We start from the raw sequence: 21,546 nt of genomic DNA, 5'->3' as shown, positions 1-21,546 counted from the left end.
TTGATCTTTTTGCCTTTACTTCCATTTATTTCCGTAGAGTTATAGAAGGTTAGCGATGAAAAGCATCTTAGAAATGAATCCGTAGTAAAGCCTGTCTTACTCATCCTGGTCTCCCCAAAGGTACCTTTACAGAGAAATGCCTCAATAAATGTTGACTGAATAGATAAGAAGGGTGGGGGAACTCACATGTGTTGAACGTTTTTGCACTCGCTTTGGCAGAGCACTCTACTAAGGGTGTTAACACGTTATCTTGATTGATCCCCCCTGCAGCTCTGAAGGAGATTGTGACTCCATTTTATAAAAGAAAAACTAAGAACTTCAGTAACTTATCCAAGATGCCAGTTCAACAATGAAACCAAAATTCGGTGTGTCAATCCTGTGCCACCACTACCCAATCTTGGCACCACTATCCTTATTAACTTGAAAGTTCAAATCACTCTCCTGATGCCTTTTTGGGAGCCATGCACACATTCAACAGTGGAGGCCGGGGTGGGGGAGGTTGACCTTAGAATTCAAAGATGACACCTGACCTATGAAGTTACTCCTACTTGTTATCGTAATAACCTATCACCTGGATTGTACATCCTTTAGCTCTGATGAGGTGTTTATGGTTTTTTAAATGTTTTCCAAATAGCGTGTCACTTTATGTCAGGTTCACCCAATGCTTCCTCTATACATCTCTTCAACATGATCTCCATCACTGTAATCCCTTTTGTTTCACCAGTGACCGCTGCCTAGCCCCAGACCTTTCAACTCCATCTCTCTAGAGCAAAGGTCTATTATATACACACCATGAATAATTATTCTAGTCATTTTTAAAATTTTTATCATTTTGTCAGGAGTAGAAATTATCAAGTCCAGAGCCATTTTGACAACCCTAATTTACAGATACCCCCAGTTACCTGTAAACAGAAACTTCCCCCAAAGTAGTTCTTGATGGCAAGTACCCTCGGTTCTGCTCAAAGTGATTTTCCGGAACACAACATATGAAATTTTATCTCAGTTCCTGGGGTCTGGGGAGATGGTAATAGAAGAAAGAATATTGCCCTTTATTTCCTGAAGATTTGAAGTAAGCCCGGTCACCCCAAGACAACCTGGGGGACGCACTTTGGCCCTTTCTCCAACATAATAGCGTCCCACTCCATCCAGTTGAAACGTTTGAGAATCTTTAAACAGTACAGCCAAAAGCACTTTCCGTAACAGAATTCTCTCTACCCACCCACAGCACCTACTATTTCACCATCTATTAAACTTCGTATTTTACTGTGTTAGCCTTTACATTGTTTGGCTCCTCGCCATGTTTATGACCTTCACACTGCCGAGAGCTGGACACATAAGGACACTCAAGACTGGACTGAATGTGTGCGGAGCTCATGCTAGGCGGTCCAAGGCCACCTGTGCCCTCTGATAAGGCAGCGCTACCGCAGGTGGTCACCAATCTCTTGAAATAATGGATAGCCCGAACTGGGGCATGCGGTAAGTCAAAACTCTGCACCGGGTTTTGTAAATTACGTACGCTTAAAAAGATCTCAGTAAGGTTCCCTATTGGTTACATACCGAAACCTTACCTTGGAGGTACTGGGTTTTAACGTGGTGTTTAAAGTATTCATTAAAATGTCTTACTTTTTCTGCGCCTATTGGTAATTCTTTGAATACATGTGTGGATCGCATCATATTGCTATTTGACAGCACTGGTCACAAGGATGACAAGAATAGCCATATAATTGAATCGTGCCGTTTCCTTCAGAAACTGTTTTCTGTCTCTTAAGGGTTCCTCACGAGCCTCATCTGAGCAGCCATGTCTCCGGCTCTAGCAGCTTCGAACCCTGGTCCCCGCGCACAGGAATCTTAGCTCACAGCTCTCTCAACGCCAGGGACCGGCAAAAATGTGGGTCTTTTAAGAAAGGAACCAGGACCCCGGAACAGGCCGCGTTTTTTGCGTCAAGAAGCTCCCGCGGGGACGGGGACCGTGGCTCAGGCAGGAGGACTGGCAAGGCTTGCGAGGGGGCACCGGAACCACGTCAGACCGGCCTCCCGACACCCACCCCCCGCCTCCGGAGCGCCGCCTCCAGAGCGAGGCCAGGCTGTCCCCAGTAAGGCCGGGGACGACCTCCCCAAGATGGCCGCCGCGGCGGGGTGGGGCCTCCCGCCACACTTGCCCCCGTCCCGCCCCCGCGCTGCCCGTTGTCGATTGGGTGAGACGACTCAGTGGTGAGCTGCGATTGGGTCACACCAGACGTGAACTGGGCGGGACCGGAAGGTGGTCTCTGCCTGTGGGGGGCTCCCGGGTCTGGGGCTCTGCGTTCGTCCCGGGGGATGTGGAGAGCTGGCAGCATGTCGGCGGAGCTGGGAGTCGGGTTCGCACTTCGGGCAGTGAACGAGCGCGTGCAGCAGGCGGTGGCGCGGCGGCCGCGGGTGAGGAAGGGGACAGCGTGGGGACGGTGGGCGGCTGCTTTGAGGAGGGGAAAACACCTGCGTGGGAATGGGTCGTCACGGTGACGCAGAGGGGTCTCCCGGAGGGGCGGGAGCCGTCCTTCCGCCTTGGCTTTGGCGCGGGTTGCAGAGCCCCCAAAACGCTTAGCGAAGGGTGTCCTCAGCCACCTCGCCGTGAGTCTGTCAGGTTTTCTGGAGGTTGGCTTAGTTGGAGCAGAAGGTATCCACTACCCGGGAAGATGACCAGTCCCCCAGCAGCGCGACCATTGCCCGTCCCACCTCGTGTCGTGGCCAACAGCCTTAGCGGACAGGAGCAGCGCCAGTCCCGTGCCCAGAGGCTACAAGAGGAGACGTCTACTACAGGAGCACCCAGAGGAGGCCAGATCCCCAGATCACGTGTGTGGCAGCGTCTGACTGCTAGTAGGTGCTCAGGAACAGTCGGCTCCACCCGGAGGTGAAAGAGACGGTGGACGGGCCGGGTTCTGGAGACCCCAGAGCTGCATGGCACGTTTGGACTCGAGGGGAGCTGACATCCAATCCCAAGCAGTCTAGAGGGAGATTCCCTCCCCCCCCCCCCCTTCTAATGTATTTTGTCTCCTCTGGGAATTTTTGCTCCCCCTCACTGCAAGTTTAAGCCAATGGTGTGGAGTGAAACACAACTGAACAGAGAGGTCAGAGTTTCTCCCATCAAGCATTTATGGTGTCAGAACTCAGAATGCTCTTCTGGAGACAGAAGATCTATATCAGTGTAGTCTTTCCTTGGCTTACCTTGAACTAAGTCACTCAACTGCTCTGGCCGGGAGTTTCCTCACCTGGCTAGGCAACGGAATGAGCTCTGACTGCCTTTTCAGCCCACCCTTGGCATTAATGTTCTATGATTCTCGGCGATTCTCCAAGGAAAGCTAGGGATGTCCCTAATAAACATCACTCTGGGAAGTTCTCCCAGCAAAACTCCACAGGTGGATGGGCCGCCTGTTCCACTTTTCTCTCTGGAAGTCATCAATTCGTCAATGTAATCCTAGGAGCTATGACATGGTCTCATAAAAGGCTGGTGATGCATCATCCCTCAGAAGGAAGCTGGAACTTTTTGCTAGTGGATCTGAATCCTTAGAGCCTTTGAAAATACAGTGATTCTGTAAAAATTGCAGAGGATCATTGGCTCTGTGAAAACTGAGCTATGTGAGGATAGGTGGATCTCTTGTTGCCTCTGTATAGATTTGGTTGCAGCAGAGTTCAGGGAAGCCCTGCTCTTTACGTGATGGCCGTAAGAGGGTCATATGGGCCTAACCCTCAGTCCAGAGTTTGTGGTGTCCCTGCCTCAGTTCTGCTGCTGGTTCTTAATTAGATTGAACAATAAATTACATAGCTACCCTACACAGGCCACTTTTGGCGGGGGGGGGGGGGGGGGGCAATATTATTGAATATACCAGGACCAGAATGAGTTTCCAAAATTTAATCTTGGGGTTTCAGAAGCCAGAAGTGGTATCCCCTCTAGTCAGAGAGTAATGCCTTCCCTTAACAAACTGATTCTTAAACCTCCAACGTTGGCATGCAAGAGCATCATCCGAAGAGTTTGTTTAAAAAGGAGATTCTCAGGGGCGCCTGGGTGACTCAGTCGGTTGAGAGTCCGACTCTTGATTTCAGCTCGTCATAATCCCAGGGTTATAGGATCGAGTCCCACATCAGGCTCCATGCTGGGCATGGGACCTGCTTAAGATTCTCTCTGTGTCCTTCTAACCCTCCTCCCCCACTTGTGCTCTCTCTCAAATTTAAAAAAAAAGGAAATTCTTAGACTCCAGCCCCAAAGATTCAGAGTCAGTAAGTCTGGAGTGGTACCCAGATGATGCTGATGCAGTTGGTCAAAGACCGCATGTTAAAGAAATACTGCTTTTACTTACCTTTCCAGGTCTCCTGAGAGAGAACTGTGTTTTACTAGGTATTAAAGTAGCTACCATATTAGATTTGGATGCCATGCATTTGAAAGACATTTGATCAACATTATTTGATACTGGTCCCCCCTCCAGTATAAGAATAATGGAGCTTACCAAATGTCAAGTTAAGACCTATGCCAACTGATCCTACAGGGTCTATCTTATAGAACTCACTGGAATAATATTCCTAAACGTTCACCCACTGGGCTCTTTCTCTCTTGGCAGGATCTCCCAGCCATCCAGCCCCGACTGGTAGCAGTCAGCAAAACCAAACCTGCAGATATGGTGATTGAAGCCTACAGTCATGGCCAGCGCACTTTCGGGGAGAACTACGTAAGATCCCTTTTCCAAACTCCCTTTGGAAGAGTTGTGATTGCCAGGCTTCTCACTTGTTCTGTTTTTACCCTTCAGGTTCAAGAACTGCTAGAAAAAGCATCAAATCCCAAAGTAAGTGAATATCTGAATTCTTGAGTTTGCATCTAATCTTGGTTCCGCAGTTGAAAGTTAGACCCTTGTTGGTGGTGGGTTTTATAGCAAGGTTGACTGGCAGTAGAAATGTCTCCATTCACCTCAAGCTCCAAATAAATCTCAGCTAGATTTTCTTTCTTTATTAAAACTAAGACTATAGTCATCTCCTTTGCAGCTTTTTGGATATGGTAATTTAGGAGCTTGCTGTAATCCTGGATCCTCTGAGATTGGAAAGCTTTACTCAGTTCATCTTTCTTGGGGTTTTTTTCATTTTTTGTTTTTTAAAGAAGTCTCCACACCCACCATGGGGTTTGAACTCATGACCCTGAGATCACAAGTCGCATGCTCTACCAACTGAGCCAGCCAGGTGCCCCATAATCAGTTCGCCCTTAATGGATGATATCTAAAAGATGGAGGGAGCTGATGGGAATAAGGAAGAGGAACAGAGCAGAAGCCTTAGGTAGTAGTATCCTTAGGAGCCCAGCTGAAGAAGGTGATAGCAGTTTATTGCATAGACATGAAAAGTCAGAAGGGAGTGTGTAAGGTATTTGAGCCGGCATGGCCTTCATAAATTCTGAGTCAGACATGGTTACCTTTTTTCCTTCAGATTCTGTCTTCGTGTCCTGAGATCAAATGGCACTTCATTGGCCACCTACAGAAACAAAATGTCAACAAATTGATGGGTAAGATCAAATTCTAAACATGAAGACAAAATTTCTCTGTCATACTACTTATACTACTTTCTGTGGAAAAGAGAACAGCTTTTAGAATAGTCCTAATTCACCGTTTGTGTTTTGGAGTTTTGGGAGAAAGAAATGTTAGTGCTTAGTATAAGGAAAAAGCCTCATACCAAGAATAGAATGAATTCACCATTGACTGGGTCGTATGTACTTGGAAACCTACCCTACTTTGTGTTAGGTATCATTTGGTGGTCTTTCAAATAAATTATAAGGAATTGTATCCCATAAAATTATTAAGTGGGCAAGGGAGACATTTTTCTCCTTTTCCCTCTGGATGTAAGACTATGGTAAATAAAATATAATAATATACAGTAAGTCAAATACAGTATATATTGTATATATTGTATATAAAACACAATATACAGTAAAGTACAATTAAGAATTAACTACAAAAGAACTTAACCATATGACAATGACATGTGGAGATCTGTCTGAGGAACTGAATACTTATTTCTCTCAAGGTTTCTAAAATAACCTGTATTTTTTTTAAGCAGCTTTATTGAAGTATAATTGACCTGTAGTAAATTGTATATATTTAAAGGGCACAATTTGATTAGTTTTGACGTATGTTTGTACTTGTAAAACCATCACCACAGTCAAAATAGTGAACACATCCATCACCCCAAAAAGATTCCTCATGCCCTTTGTAATAACCCCTTCTTTCCGCTCCTCCCCACTCCCCTTCTTCAGCACTACTTAACCTGCTTTCTGTCACTGTAGATTAGTTTACCTTGCTAAGAGTTTTATATAAATGGAAATATAAAGTATGTACTTTTTTTTTGTCTGACTTCTTCCACTCAGCATAATTGTTTTGAGGTTCATCATGTTGATTTGTGTATCAGTAGTTCACTCCTTTTTATTGCTTTATCCATTCACCTACTGATGGACATTTGGGTTGCTTCTAATGTGGGGCCATGACAAATAAAATTGTTATGGCAGTGACGGAAAAAAAGCTGCTATGAACATCTTTGTATGGACTCTTTTTTTTTTTTTTAATATTTATTTTTGAGAGAGAGAAGAAGAAGAAAGACACAGAGCACGAGCAGGGGAAAGGCAGAGAGGGAGACGCAGAATCTCAAGCAGGCTCCAAGCTGAGAGCTGTCAGCACAGACCCCAACGCAGGGCTTGAATCCATGAACCGTAAGATCATGACCTGAACTGAAGTCAGACGCTTAACCAACTGAGCCACCCAGGCACCCCATATGGACTTCTTCTTATCTCTTAAAATAAATACCTAGGAGTAGAATGGCTGAATCTCACAATAAGTATATGTTTAATTTTTTTTTAAATTCTGAGAAAGTACACATAAAATTTATCACCTTTATTTTTAAGTATTCAGATTAAAGGCATTAAGTACATTCATATTGTTTGCAGCCATCACTACTTTCTATCCTCTAGAACTGTTTTCCTCTCTCAAAACTGAAACCCTGTACCCATCATCATGTATGTTTAACTTTCTAAGAAACTGCCAAGCCATCCTCCAAAGTGGATGTGCCGTCGTACATTCCCACAAGCAGTGCTCAAGTTCTTCCACATCTTTGCCCACACTTAACACAGTCTTTTAATTTTAGCCGTTCTAGTAGGTATGTGGTAGTGTCCTTGCATTACCTTAATGGCTTATGATGTTGAACATCTTTTCACATGGTTGCATCTGTTTATCTTCTTTGGTGAAGTGTCTGTTGAAGTCTTTTGCCATTTTCTAATTGGATTTTTTTACTTTTAAGACAAGAGAATTCTTTATATATTCTGACTAGTCCTTTATCAGATACATGCTTTGCAAGTGTTTTCTTCCACTCTGTTGCTTGTCTTTTCCTTCTCTTAACAGTGTTTTTTGAAGGGCCCAAGTTTCTAATTTAATGAAGCCCAGTTTATCAATACTGTGCTTTTGGTGTTGTGTCTAAAAAATATTTCTCTATGGTTCAGGTCACAGATTTTCTCTTAGCAGTTCTATAGTGTTCAGTTTTATATTAAGCTTCATTATTCACTTTGAGTTAATTTTGTATGTGGTGCAAGGTATGATTCCAAGTTCTTTTGGTTTTCTGGGGGTTTTTTTTGCATATAAATATCTAATTGTTCCAACACTACTTGTTGGAAAGTCCGTCCTTTTTCCATTGCATTCCTTTGTACCTTTATCAAAAATCGATTATCTGTGAGTTTATTGCTAGACTATGTACTCTGTTCCACTGATCTACTTATCTACTTTTACACTGAAAGCATGATATTTTGATTCATGGAGCTTTATAATAATTCTTAAAATGGAGTACTGTTAGCCCCCAGCTTTGTTCTTTTTCAAAGTCATTTTGGCTATTCTAGATCCTCCCCATTTCCATATAAACCAATTTGTCCATTTCTACCAAATATATATATATTTGTTTTATATATATATATATATATATATATATATATATGTATATGTTATATATATGTATGTTATATATATGTATGTTATATATATGTTTTATATATATAAATATATGTTATGTATGTTATATACATATGTTTTTATATATAAATATATAAATATATATACATATATAAATATATATACATGTATAAATATATATGTGTGTGTGTGTGTGTGTATATATATATATATATATATATATATATATATATGTTATATATCAAAAGCCCTGCCAGGTATTTGAATTAGGATTGTATTGAATCTATAGATCAATATGGGGAACAATGACATACTAAAAATATTGAACCTCCCAACACATTAACAAGGTACAGCTCAGTAGTTCTTTAGGTCTTCTTTATTTTCTCTCAGTAATATTTTGTAGTTTTCATTGTGCAGGTTTTCTTCATCTTTTTTCTGATTTATATCTTTGTTTTTCTTATATTTTGATGCTATCTATTTACTGTTATTGATTCTGTTTAATTTCTGATTGTGTGTTGCTAATATATAATACAGTTGATTTTTGTATATTCATCTTGTATACTGCAACTTTGTTAAACTCACTTATTCTAGTAGCTTTTTTTGCAGATTGCATATAATTTTCTACGTAGACAATTATGTTATCTATGAACAAAGACAATTTACTTCTTCCTTTCCAATCTGGATGCCTTTTATTTCTTTTTCTTGCCATATTATACTAGCTAATACCTTCAATACGATGTTGAGTAGAAGGGCTAAGAGTGTACATGCATGTTTTTCATGATGTGCTTTATCAGAAGGAGAAATTTCGCTTCTAATCCTAATTTGCTGAGAGGCTTTATCAAGAGTAGATGTTAGATTTTGTCAAATGCTTTTACTGCATCCATTGAAATGATCCTACAGTTTTTCTCTTTCAGTTTATTAACATGTTGAATTACATTTATTGATTTTCTATTGTTAAACCACTCCTATATTACTAGGGATGAGCTCACTTGGTCATGCAGTATTATCCTTTTACTATAATGTTGCATTTGATTTGTTAAGTTTGTTTAGAATGTTTGCATCTAGGGGCGCCTGGGTGGCTCAGTCAGTTAAGCACCCAACTCTTGGTTTTGGCTCAGGTCATGAACTCATGGTTCATGGGTTCAAGCCCAGAATTGGGTTCTGTGCTGACAGTGTGGAGTCTGTTTGGGATTCTCCTCTCTCCCTCTCTCCCTCTCTTCCTCTCTTTGCCCCTCTCTTGCTCTCTCTCAAAAACGAATAACTAAACTTAAAAAAAAGTGTATGCATCTATAGTCACAAAGGACATTGGTCTGTAGTTTTCCTTTCTTATAATATCTTTTTGTAGATTTGATAACAGGATAATGCTGTCCTCAGAATGAGTTGGGAAGTATTCCCAACCCTTCAGTCTTTTCGTAGAGTTTGTGTGGAATTGGTATTGTCTCTTTCCTAACTGCTTAGTAGAATTCACCAGTGAATCCTGGAGTTTCTTTGTGGGAAGGTTTTTAACTGTAGTTTCAATTTTATTAATAGATTTAAGACTATTCATATAATCTGATTTTTCTTGGGTGAGCTTTCAAGGTTCAAGGAGTTTGTCCATTTCATCTAGAGTAATGAATTTAATAGGGCACCTGGATGGCTCAGTTGGTTAAGCATCCGACTTCAGTTCAGGTTATGGTCTCGCAGTTTGGGAGTTCGAGCCCCATGCTGGGCTCTGTGCTGACAGCTCAGTTCCTAGAGCCTGCTTCGGATTCTGTGTCTCCCTCTCTCTCTGCCCCTCTCCCACACTCTTGCACTCTCTCTTTCTCTCAAAAATAAATAAGCAATAAAAAAAATAATGAATTTGTGAGCATTAGGTTGTTTGTAATATTCCTTTATTATCCTTTTAATATCTGTAGGCTCTGTAGTGATGTCAGCTGATTCCTGATGTTGGTAATGTGTGTCTTCTCTTTTTTTTTTCCCCTAATCCATCTGGCTAGAGGTTTATCAGTTTTATCAGTCTTCTCAAAGAACTACTTTTAGTTTCAATAATTTTTATCTATTGTTTTATTAGTATATGTTATATAAACAAAAATAATTATGTATTGTGGGATTTATAACATATGAAAAAGTCAAAATGCATTGCAACAATAGCATACAGAATGGAAAGTTAAGAAATAGAAGTACACAATTATAAGGTTCTTAAACTATATATGAAGTAGTATAACACCACTTTAAGGTAGACTATGCATAAGTTCAACTTTAAAGCAACCATTAGGGGCGCCTGTCTGGCTCAGTCAGTAGAGCACATGACTTGATCTCAAGGTGTAGATTGGATGTAGAACTTATTTAAAAAATAAAATAAAGCAACCAATAACACAGAGAATTATAGCTAATAAGTCAGCAAAGGAGATCAGCTGGAATAATAAAAAAATTTGTGAAATGGTTTCTCATTGTGGTTTTGATTTGCATTCCCCTAATGACGAATGAAGTTGAACATGTGCTTATTGGCATTTGTGCATCTTCTTTGGAGAAATGTTTATTCAAATCTTTTGTGTATTTTTTAATTGGTTTTTTTTTTTTTAATTTTTTTTTTTAACGTTTATTTATTTTTGAGACAGAGAGAGACAGAGCATGAACGGGGGAGGGTCAGAGAGAGAGGGAGACACAGAATCCGAAACAGGCTCCAGGCTCTGAGCAGTCAGCGCAGAGCCTGACGCGGGGCTTGAACTCACGGACCGCGAGATCACGACCTGAGCCGAAGTCAGACACTTAACCGACTGAGCCACCCAGGCGCCCCTAATTGGGTTTTTTTATTATTGAGTTGTAAAAGTTCTTTATATATCCTAGGTACCAGGCCTTTATGATATATATCATTTGCAGATTTTTTTCTCCCATTCCATGGATTGTCTTTTGACTTTCTTTATGGTATCATTTGTAGCACAGAAATTTTTCATTTTCATGTACACTTTAATGTAAAATGGACATTTTAAAGTACATTTAGTGTACTTTGTCTCTTTTTTGTGTGTGTGGCATGTGCTTTTGGTGTTATAGCTAGGAAATCCAAGGTCACAAAGATTTTTTTTTTTAATAATCTCTATGCCCCATGTGGGGCTTGAAGTCACGACCCAGAGATCAGGAATCACATGCTTTACCAGCTGAGCCAACCAGGTGCCCCCAAGGTCACCAAGATTTACTCCTGTTTTCTTCTAAGAGTGTTATAGTGTTAGCTCTCACTTTGGGGATTTTTTGAATTCATTTTTATGTATAGCCTAAGGAAGAGAGAGGTGCAGCTTCATTCTTGTCCGTTGAACTGTTTGCACCTTCACCTTTATTTTTCAGAGAAATGTTTGCTAGCTATAGAATTCCAGCTTGACGGTTTTTTCTTTCAGGACTTTAAAGATGTCACTCCACTCTCTTCACTTACATTGTTTCCAGTGAGAAATAGGATGTCATCTTTATCTTGGTTCCTCTGTATGTAACGTGTTTTTTTTTCTTCTAGCTATTTACAAGATTTTCTCATGATCACTGGTTTTGAGCAATTTGATGATGATGTTTCCTGGTGTAATATTTTCCACATTTCTTGTGCTTGGGGTTCATGGAGCTTCTTGGATCTGGAGTTTATAGTTCTCGTCAAGTTTAGAATATTTTCAATCACTGTTTCTTCATATATATGTTCTGCCTCCCCACTCCCTCCCCACCACAACTTCTCTTCTCCTTTGGGGACTCCGGTTACCTGTTCGTCTGCTTGAGGTGTTTCGGCAGCTCACTAATGCCCTTTTAATTTTTATGATTTTTTTTCTGTTTCATTTTGGATAATATCTTCAAAGTAACTGATCTTCTTTAGCATTGTCTAATTTGCCATTAATTCCATCAGTGGATTTTCCATCTCCTACATGTGGTTTTCATGCTAGAAGTTCAATTTGGGTCTTTTTTTTAATATCTTCCCTGTCTCTCTCTATTTTTTAATAGATGGCACACAGTTATGGTAACTTTTAATGTGCTGTCTACTGATTCTATCATCTTTGACAGTCTGGAACAGTTTCAATAGATTGATTTAATATATCATATTTTCTGCTTCTTTGAGTCTTTCAGTGCCTGCTTTTTTGGGGGAGGATAGCCAAACGTGAATTTTCTTGTTGGGGGCTGGTCAGTTTTGTATTCCTATAAATATTTTTGAGCTTTTTTGGAACACAGTTAAGTTACTCGGGAACAGCTTGATCTTTTTAGGTCTTGCTTTTAAGATTAGTTGGTGTGACTGGAGAGAGCTCAGCTCAGGGTTAATTATTCCCCATTTCTGAGGCAAGGCCCTCTGTATACTCTAGCCAGTGCCCCATGAATCCTGAATGTTCCAGCCTGTCTGATGGAAACAGGCACTATTCCATGCCCTCTGTGAACATCAGGCACTGTTTCTTCTAATCTTTTCAAATAGTTCCCTCCCCAGCCCTGGGTGATGCACGTGCCAGTCTATACCCAGCTGAGTTCTGGAAGGGAGCCCTTTTCAAATCACTGGTGATGCCTCTGTATGCAGCTCTCTCCTCTCCCAAATTCTGTCCTGTGAACTCTAGCTGCATAGTCTTTCCATATTCTTAGCTCATGTCCTCATTCTAAGGCCCACGCTCTTCCTCTCTTCCCCTTTTCTGCAACACATTCTAGAAACTCTCCAGGAAAGAGAGGTGGGGCAGTCACTTCATGTGTTTCTCATGTCTCAGAGATCACTATGTTTCACTCTATGATACACAGGTCTTGTAAACCATTGTTTCATATATGTTTCACACATTTTGTCCATTTGGTTGTTCAGGTGGAATGGTCATTCTGGGCCCCGTACTTACTCCATCTTGTCAGGAAGCAGAAGTCTACTACATTATTCTTAAAAGCTATTTCACACTAGGTATGGGGCAAGTAGAGAGACTATTTACACTTAATAAACGCAGCAAGACAATCAGCTTTTTAATTTGAGAAATAATTAAATTAGCTTCCCTTCCTCACAGTGTAAATTCCAGCTAGATTAAAGAATCCTAATGTGAAAAATCAAAACCCTGAAAGTGTTAGAAGAGGGGCACCTGGGTGGCTCAGGCGGTTAAGTGTCCAACTCTTGATTTAGGCTCAGGTCGTGATCTCATGGTTCATGAAATCAAGCCCCTCATTGGGCTCTGCCCTGACAGTGTAGAGCCTGCCTGGGATTCTCTCTCCCCCTCTCTCTGCCCCTCCAGGGCTCGCGCACTCACACGCACCTCCTCTCTCTCTCCCTCTCTCTCTCAAAATAAATAAATAAACTTTAAAAATAAACAAGTATTAGAAGAAAACATAGGAAAATATTTTTATTTTTTCAAGCTGGTGAAAGGCCTTTCTAAATAAAGCATAAAGTCTGGAAACCATAAAAGAAACAACTAGCACATTTGCTTACACAAAAATTAAAGCAAAAAGAAAGCACAGATTGGTATTAAAATAATAGTTTTTAAAAGCAAAAGAGGTTAATGTCCATAATGCATAAAGAAACATGTGTATATATTTTTAATCAATGAGAAAAACATAGGGAAAAATGAACGGGTCATTTACAAGGATAAAAAATACAAATCCAGGAATCAAGTGAAAAATGCTTAACCTCAGTAAGAGAAATGCAAAACACAATAAAAAATTCTACCTTTCACCAGTCAGGTTTGCAAAAAAATTAAAAAGCTGCTAACATGCAATGTTTTGAGAGCATGAGTACGTGAGCACTCCACATTTTGCCAGGAGGACTCTAAAATGGTAGGGCTTTTTTGAATTTCTCATATCCAATACAATTTAAATTGTGCTTCCTCTTTTAACTAGTAATTTCAATTCTCGGACTCATGCAGCCTATAGCAACATGTATATGTGCGCAAAGGCCTGTGTGTAAGCTTTGGGTCTATAGTAAAAAAGAAACAATGTCCATTAACAAGAACAATGTTAAATAAATTGTGATCATCTGTTCTGTGGAACGATGCAGTTGTTAAAAGTACAGGTGGATTTATGGTACTGATGTAAACAATCTCCAACATGTATTGCTAACTGGAAGCAAGCAACCCATAAAACATTTAGTAGGAGCCAATTTGTATGTTATTTCAAAAAATAACAGGAAATTCTATGTCTGGGGAGTGTGTGTGTGTGTGTGTGTGTGTGTGTGTGTTCGTTTGGATGGAAATACACTAAAATAGATCTGGAAGAATCCTTATCCTAGCAGTAATAGTGATAGTTTCTAGGGTGAGAGGCTTGGAGTTTTTACTGCATATATTGCTTTTACTTCTATATTGCTGCTGCTTTTTTTTTTTTTTTTCCAACATCAAGCATGCGTACTTTCAGTCTGTTTTTTAAAATATATGTAAGTTTTTAAGTGAAGTAGCCTGAACTCAAATTCAGTATGAAGAATATGGAGTCAGTTTGCCATCATTTCAAGTCACAGCTCTAATATTTGTTAATTTTGTAAACTGGAATAAACTTTATCCTTTCTGAGCCTCAGTTTTCCCATCTGTAAGATGGAGGTAATAATAGTGTTTCATGAACCATGATAAAGATTAAAAAGAAATGGGCGCGTGGCTGGCTCAGTCACAGGAGCATGTGACTCTTGATCTCAGGGTTGTGAGTTTGAGCCCCACGTTGGGTGTGGAGATTACTTAAAAATAAAATCTTTTAGGAGGCCAGGATGACTTAGTCAGTTAAGTGGCTGACTTGATTTCAGCTCAGGTCATGATCTCATGGTTCGTGAGTTCGAACCCTCCATCGGGGTCTGCGTTGGCAGCATAGAGCCTGCTTGGGGTTCTCTCTCCCTCTCTCTCTGCCCCTCCCCTGCTCATTATCTCTCTCTCTCTCTCAAAATAAATAAACATTTAAAAAAGTTAAATAATAGAATAAAATAAAATATTTTTAAAAAATAAAAAAAAATAATTAAGAAAAAGATTAAAAAGAAATCATGCATATACAACAGTTAGCAAATTGCCTGGGGGATTTCAGTGTTTATAAATGCAAGCTGCTGATGCTGCTTCTGTCTTTGTCGTTCTTTACCTGGGCAAGACTAATACTTCATTTCACATGCATCTCTGGAAAAGAAGATGGCTTTGATGACGTCAGCATCTCCCTTAGCTCTCCGTACTGATGTTCTTGTTGAATGAGAGCACCCCCAGCGCACAGTTTAAGAACATGGTGTTAGCATGCCAGGGAAGCACTTTGGCCTCCATTGGTTATCCTCTCTTTATTGTCATCTTGACCTGTTTCTCGCTGTGTGAGCTGCAATTTAGTCAGATCAAGCCTGCTGTTAGGAATCTCTGCAATTCCCGACCCTCAGGAAGCTCTTAGAGTTGGCATGCTGCCGGATTGTGGTGCGTCAGCGTTCCCCCTGTTCATCTTCTCTGATTAGATAGCAATGGGCCGACATCCGAACTCACATCTAGTAAAACTGTCATGTGAGTCTTAGCAGAACTGAGACTTAACTGTCTTGTTCTTTTTCTGGAAAACTGTCTTCCCATCTGCCAAGTCAAATATTGGTTGCGCGTTGCTTGCCACACTGGGACGAGTAGAGAATTACCTTGCCTCTTTCTCATTACAGCTGTGCCCAATCTCTTCATGCTGGAAACAGTGGATTCTGTGAAGTTGGCAGACAAAGTGAACAGTTCATGGCAGAAAAAAGGTTCTCCTGAAAGGTTAAAGGTTATGGTCCAGGTTAACACCAGTGGAGAGGAGAGTAAGTGACCAGACCTAACTATAGATTTTTCTTCCCTTAGGATGGTTGAAGGTCAGCAAGAATGGCAGGCCTAAGTATCTGATAGCTAAGGTTATAGAAGGAAATCATGGGCCTGTAAGTAAGACGTTTCATGCCTGTAAGTAGGATCTAGAAGGCACAGTGACATCTAAGCCCATCCACATATAATTCTTTCATAACATCATGGGTTGTTATTTCTTAATTTTTTGGTGGCCCAAAATTGGACAAGTCAGGAAGGGGATTGTGATTTTGATTTCCAGAAAATTCCCAAAAGTCACCATCACTCCTAAAAGAGACGGCATAGTTACCTGTATAACACTTCTCCAGTGTTAAAAAAAATTTACTTAGCATTATCTTGGGAGAGAACAGAAGAAAATCCCGTGAGCACCCATTAATGAATACCTTCAAGGGGCTTGCGTTAACGTTGTAACCTAGTGAACAGAACAGGAGCTTTGAAATCAGATCTTGGGTTTGACCTCCAGCACTGTCCGTCATAACTGTGGGTTAGTTACCTAGCCTCTCTGTACCTCAGTTTCCCTGGTGGACAGTGCTGTCATAATGATGCCTACTTCAGAGGGTGTTGTAAGGATTATAAGTCTTAATGCGGGCAAAGCTGTTGGCATAGAACCCCACCCATCTCACTTGTTAGCCACTTGATTGAGTGTTTACAGATTAGTCGTTTCCTTACGACCATCAGACCAGTGTTCATCAAACCGTAATATGAAGGAGCACAGTGCCAAGACTATTTTCTAGATGGGCCCTCAGGTCAGGCTTCCCGGACTGAAATCCCAGTTGCACAGTTTCTAGTTGTATGACCTTGGAAAAGGTACTTAGCTTTCCTGTGCCTCAGTTTCCTCATCTGTAGAAGGGGGATAGTAAGAGTACTTATTACTTCGTAGTTACTGTATTAAGTGAAAGGCTCTTAGGACTTGGCATGTGTACCTGGCAGAGAAGTGTTCTGTAAATTTTAATAATTGTCATTATTTCTACACATACCTAGATTATATCTTACATTACCAATATAGGTAAATCTGAAATTGACTTCAGGTCAAGTCTGTGACATCATTTCTTGGTAATTAGCTATAATTTGCTGTAGTTAAAGATTAAAGTGAATGTTCTTAGCATCTCCATTTGATAAATGAGGGAAAGAGGATATCAATATTCCTTATAACTGCATAACAAATAATCATTTGCTGCAGATTCCTCCTCTAGTTGTTAATTGGCAAGTTCAATTAAATTTTGAAAATATATAGTGAAACCCGTGTGATAGATACTTTATTTTTAAATGTTTACAGTCTTGGGGCACCTGGGTGGCTTAGTCGATTGAGAGTCTGACTCTTGATTTTGCCTCAAGTCATAATCTTCATCAGGCTCTGTGCTGACAGCATGGAGCCTGCTTGGGATTCTCTGTCTCTCTCTCTCTCTCTCTCTCTCTCTCTCTCTCTCTGTCCCTCCCCCACTTGCACTCTCTAACTAAATAAATAAATAAATAAACATTTAAAAAAGTAATAATTTAAAATGTTTACAATTCTAATAAATTAATGAAACTGTAGAAATACCAGAACTAGGAAAAGAATCCTCAGATAAATCTGGTGTTTGGCAATGTGAGTCTTGTTGGTGTCCCAAGAAAAGCAGTGTTTTTTCTTTTCCCTGTACTCTAGCTGTTCTCGGCTCATATCACTGAGATTCAGATGGTTATTATTCAGAAGGGAAGCAACATAGACAAAGACCTCAAAAATTAGGTTACTCTTTAGGACTTGAGGATATGTGTTTTTTAAGAAGTCCTCTTGTCCGAGAGTCACCTCCTCTGTTACAAGGAAGGGATGGAAACTGAGCCTTCCTCTGGCTACTTAAAACATTTTGGTACAAGTGTCTTCTGTTTCTTTTTGTGAAGGTAAACATGGCCTTTTGCCTTCAGAGACAGTAGCCATGGTGGAACACATAAATGCCAAGTGCCCCAGCCTGGAGTTCGTGGGGCTGATGACCATAGGAAGCTTTGGACATGATCTTAGTCAAGGACCAAACCCAGATTTCCAGGTACTGGGGTCCAAGGATGGCGGGATTGCTCATGCACTAGAGAAGCATCTGAACAAAATGCTGTTGCAGGGCTGGCTGTTGTAATAAAGTTGAAAGCCTTCCCAGATATTGCCTGTTGGGTATTATGACCCTCTTCTGAACTCTCCTCAACTCCCCTTGAACCTGGCTAAAACACAGTCTCTAGAGAAAATGAGCTCTTTTCCTCCTTTCCAGTGACTGATCACTGTTTTGAAAGTAGGAGCATTTGCTAAAAAACTTTAGGTAACTTCTGGAAATTTGGACAGGGCTTGAAACCACGAAGAACCAATAGTCTTTGTCAGAGATGTTCAGATTCAGCCACTCTCAGACACCCTTGGAGAAGGCAGGAGGAAATAATGTGACACTTGTCCTTCTGTTAGGCGTTACTGTCCCTCCGAGAGGAGCTGTGTAAAAAGCTCAACGTCCCCACTGAGCAGGTTGAGCTGAGTATGGGCATGTCCATGGACTTCCAGCATGCGGTAAGTGTCCTCCTTGCCCTGTCCGCCCAAGGGGAGGGCCCGAAAGGCCGCAGGAAAGCAATGTTTGCTGGAGAAAGCTTTGAAACGCCTCATCATGGCAATAGAGCAGCCAACAGCAGTGGCCCTCAACTGTCCCAACATCCCCCACCCCCTTCTTTTCTGAAATGAGATGTATAGAAATTACAGCCTGACACATAACTCTCCTAAACTCCATCTAATTCCCTAAGGGGATTCTAAAGAAAAATCAGAAGGGACACCTGGCTGGCCCAGTTGCTAGAGCATGCGACTCTCGATCTCTGGGTTGTGAGTTCAAGCCCCATGGTGGGTGTAGAGATTACTTAAAAACAAATAAATAAACTCTTTTAAAAATTATAGCTCAATTTTTATTTTTCTTTCTTTATTTTTGGGGCACCTGGATGGCTCAGTCGGTTAAGCATCCGACTTTGGCTCAGGTTGCCATCTCATGGTTCGTGAGTCTGGGCTGTGTGCTGACAGCACAGAGCCTGCTTTGGATCCTGTCTCCCTCTCTCTCTGCCCCTCCCTGGCTCACTCTCTCGCGCGTGCGCGCTCTCAAAAATAGACTTTTCAGGGGCACCTGGGTGGCTCAGTCAGTTAAGTGTCCGACTTCAGTTCAGGTCATGATCTTGTGGTTCACGAGTTCGAGCCCCGCGTTGGGCTCTGTGCTGACAGCTCGGAGCCTAGAGCCTGCTTCGGATTCTGTGTCTCCCTCTCTCTGACCCTCCCCCCATTCGTGCTCAGTCTCTCTCTGTCTCAAAAATAAATAAACATTAAAAAAAAAATTTTTTTTTAAATAGACTTTTTAAAATTATAGTTTAATTTATTTTTCTTTCTTTCTTTGTTTTTAAGTAATCTCTACACTCACTGTGGGGCTGGAGCTCATGACCCTGAGATCCAGAGTCACACGCTGTACCGACTGAGCCAGCCAAAGGCCCCTAAACTGTAATTTTTTAAAAAAGCATCGCACTGTATAAATGTTTGGGCATGGATGTGTGACAGTGAGTCCTAATGAAATAGTCTGGAGTTCATCTTACGGGTAGATTCACAACAGCTGTAACTATATGCTGAGAGAGGTGTGTGGCTCTGGAACAGTAAATAACTTGATCAAGTTCTAAAAACTAAAGTGTCAACCTCACTGTGTGTATCCAGTAGTTGCAGTCTCGGAAAATCATATATATCAAAACGGTGCAAAAATGCTTTGTGTTTATAAGTGAACTGGAATTCGGTCCCGTGCTCAAACAATTACTGGGAGGTTTTTTCTTCTGACAGTGGAACGTTAGAAAGGGGTGTGGGCTGTCAGATAACCCTTCGTTGTGCCACTGTGTCTCAGTCACACAGGGTGACACGTCTTAACAGCCCCAACTCCATGGCAGTCATGTCCCCTAGTCACTGTGACAGCCAAGGAAATCCTGACTTCTTAAACACACCCCCGGAGGTGCTGTTGTCCCAAAGGGAACCCCTGCCCTGCACCCCTCTTCAGCTGCCTCAGCCTTGTTCTTCATAGAAGCCCCTCCAAAGCCAGAACGAGAGGCGGGACTTCAGCATTTGCTGCATGATTTTAAACTCAGCCCTTGATACTCTCTCTTCTTTCCCACAGATTGAAGTAGGATCTACGAATGTCCGAATAGGAAGCACCATTTTTGGAGAGCGAGATTACTCCAAGAAACCTGCCCTGGACAAGTCCCCAGCTGACCTGAAGGCCCCAGTGGAGGTGGCCCAGGCACACTGAGCCCAGGCACAGCCAGCCGTGGCTCGTGGCCCGTGGCCCGTGGGCCTGTCCAGGAACACTAACTATGCACTTACCTGGTCTCCATTTTGGTATTCCCCGTGTCACAGCACAGCCATGCTCTCCTTGTGACCTGGAGAGAGCGCGCTAATGATTGTGGGTGTTGATGGGAACCGTGTGTACTTAGGATCTGACATAAGAAGCTCACTTCAGGTAGTGGCTTTGGATTGGGTTTGAGAAATCCAGACATTTCTGCAAAACAGGTATCAAATCAGTAGCCAGGAATCGAGTTCAGTATTGAATCCTGCCCAGGAGCACCAACCAACCCACAAATGCCTTCCCCAGGTTAAAATGTGGTCACTCATGCCTATAATCACCAAAGTGAGAGGGATTCCCATTTGTCATCCACATTAATGGAAAGTCCCTTCATGCAGACCCCCTACTGAGTAATCACCTTTGCTGCTCTGGGGCAAAGTGATTTCTGCGCCCAGGTTTGACTCCACTCAGTAAATATTTGTCCCTACTCTGGAATGACAGTGCAGGTAACTTCAGGAGCTGGCTCAAGGTAGTGCTGCAAACCCAAATCACAATGATCAGAGGTTATGTCTTTGGTTACCTCGGTGGTCCCTGTGGACCCTGAAAACTGCAGGGGTAACCTAAAGGGACTTGGGCCTTTCGAATATCCTCCTGAAGAGACAGGGCTCTCCTCAATGAGAATTAAATGCTATGATTTGTTCTCCACTCTAATCCTCTTAATGGTGATTTCTTATCTCAAAGGCCAGTGACTCCTTCTCAATCTCTAGGCAGCCTCAAAGACCAGCCCCACAGTGAGTGTAGCTCCCCAGAAACTCCTTTAAGGCCATTTCAGGCCCACAGTTCCAACAAGACCTGGCTTTGAGGTTCCTGTTCCTGCAGAGCATTTTCCAGGCACCTCTAAAGCCCTTCCTCGTCCCCACTGCCCTGCTATATATATAAGCCAGAATTTGGCAACTTCTTGATTGTTAATAAAGTAGCAGCAAGGTCTTCAAACACCAGAAAGCACAATTCTCAGATATCCATAACAGATGACTTCCGTCTGGGTGGTTTATTTTCTAGATGTTTTTTTCCTTATTTATTCAAGCCCCAGTCTTCATTTTATGAAATAACTTTCAGAACATGATGCTGCTGTTGCTGAATGTAATTTTGTAAAACTTAAACCATTATGATTCCTGCACTGTTTCAGTCAGAGCTATAACATGTCTCAGAGTCTAGTAAATAAAAATGTGAGTTTGAATTATACCATCTGTGCCAATTACAAAGCAATTAAAAGATTTATTTTTTATGACCCTGTGTAACGAGTGAGTATTAACAGGAGCGGGGCATTGGAAGCAACAGGTAGCAGCTGTGCCCATCACTTGACATTGTGCCAGCCTGGCTTCAGGGGAGGACTTCCCTTAAGTCCCAGATGCAGCCAAAGCCACACTGTGGATGAGAGAGCAATTCTGAACTTCTAAAGGCAAGAAAAGGAAATGTTGGCATTTTAGGAATTACCAAAATCAAGAGCTTACTAACCTCTTACTGCAAGAACCTGTATTCTAAGTGGCCTCTAGATGGCGACATTGGCTAACCTGTGGGCAAGCA

At 41.6% G+C, this 21,546-nt stretch overlaps 1 protein-coding gene and 1 non-coding gene across 6 annotated transcripts; one reads left to right on the top strand and one right to left on the bottom strand.

Annotated features, from left to right (window-relative positions):
• The first annotated feature begins 1,131 nt into the window (after positions 1–1,131).
• On the top strand, positions 1,132–21,248 carry PLPBP (pyridoxal phosphate binding protein). 5 transcript variants are annotated; one of them, XM_042983496.1, is made up of 8 exons: positions 1,132–1,476; positions 4,590–4,697; positions 4,776–4,811; positions 5,440–5,515; positions 15,496–15,630; positions 17,543–17,685; positions 18,084–18,182; positions 19,798–21,248. In XM_042983496.1, the coding sequence occupies exons 2-8, from the start codon at positions 4,647–4,649 to the stop codon at positions 19,927–19,929; spliced, it is 672 nt and encodes a 223-aa protein (XP_042839430.1). In that variant the 5' UTR covers positions 1,132–1,476; positions 4,590–4,646; the 3' UTR covers positions 19,930–21,248. The 5 variants fall into 5 exon arrangements, with proteins under 5 accessions (XP_042839430.1, XP_042839428.1, XP_042839429.1 ...); XM_042983494.1 differs by lacking the exon at positions 1,132–1,476 and adding an exon at positions 2,017–2,093; XM_042983495.1 differs by lacking the exon at positions 1,132–1,476 and adding an exon at positions 2,114–2,211.
• On the bottom strand, positions 5,129–5,201 carry TRNAT-UGU. The gene has a single exon. It is a non-coding gene; the product is annotated as a tRNA-Thr (tRNA).
• Positions 21,249–21,546: the final 298 nt, after the last annotated feature.

The sequence above is a fragment of the Panthera tigris genome, chromosome B1, assembly GCF_018350195.1.
Source record: "Panthera tigris isolate Pti1 chromosome B1, P.tigris_Pti1_mat1.1, whole genome shotgun sequence".
NCBI classification, from domain to species: Eukaryota; Metazoa; Chordata; class Mammalia; order Carnivora; family Felidae; genus Panthera; species Panthera tigris.
Note: the sequence above shows the minus strand (reverse complement) of the source record. Positions and strands in the feature narration are given on the sequence as shown.

Bases quoted from the DNA above. Each gene is read 5' to 3' on its own strand.
- PLPBP (XM_042983497.1), top strand. From the start codon at position 2,317: ATGTGGAGAGCTGGCAGCATGTCGGCGGAGCTGGGAGTCGGGTTCGCA. The intron at 15,631-17,542 runs GTAAGTGACCAG...CTTTTTGTGAAG, and splicing joins TAACACCAGTGGAGAGGAGA to GTAAACATGGCCTTTTGCCT. The intron at 18,183-19,797 runs GTAAGTGTCCTC...TCTTTCCCACAG, and splicing joins CCATGGACTTCCAGCATGCG to ATTGAAGTAGGATCTACGAA.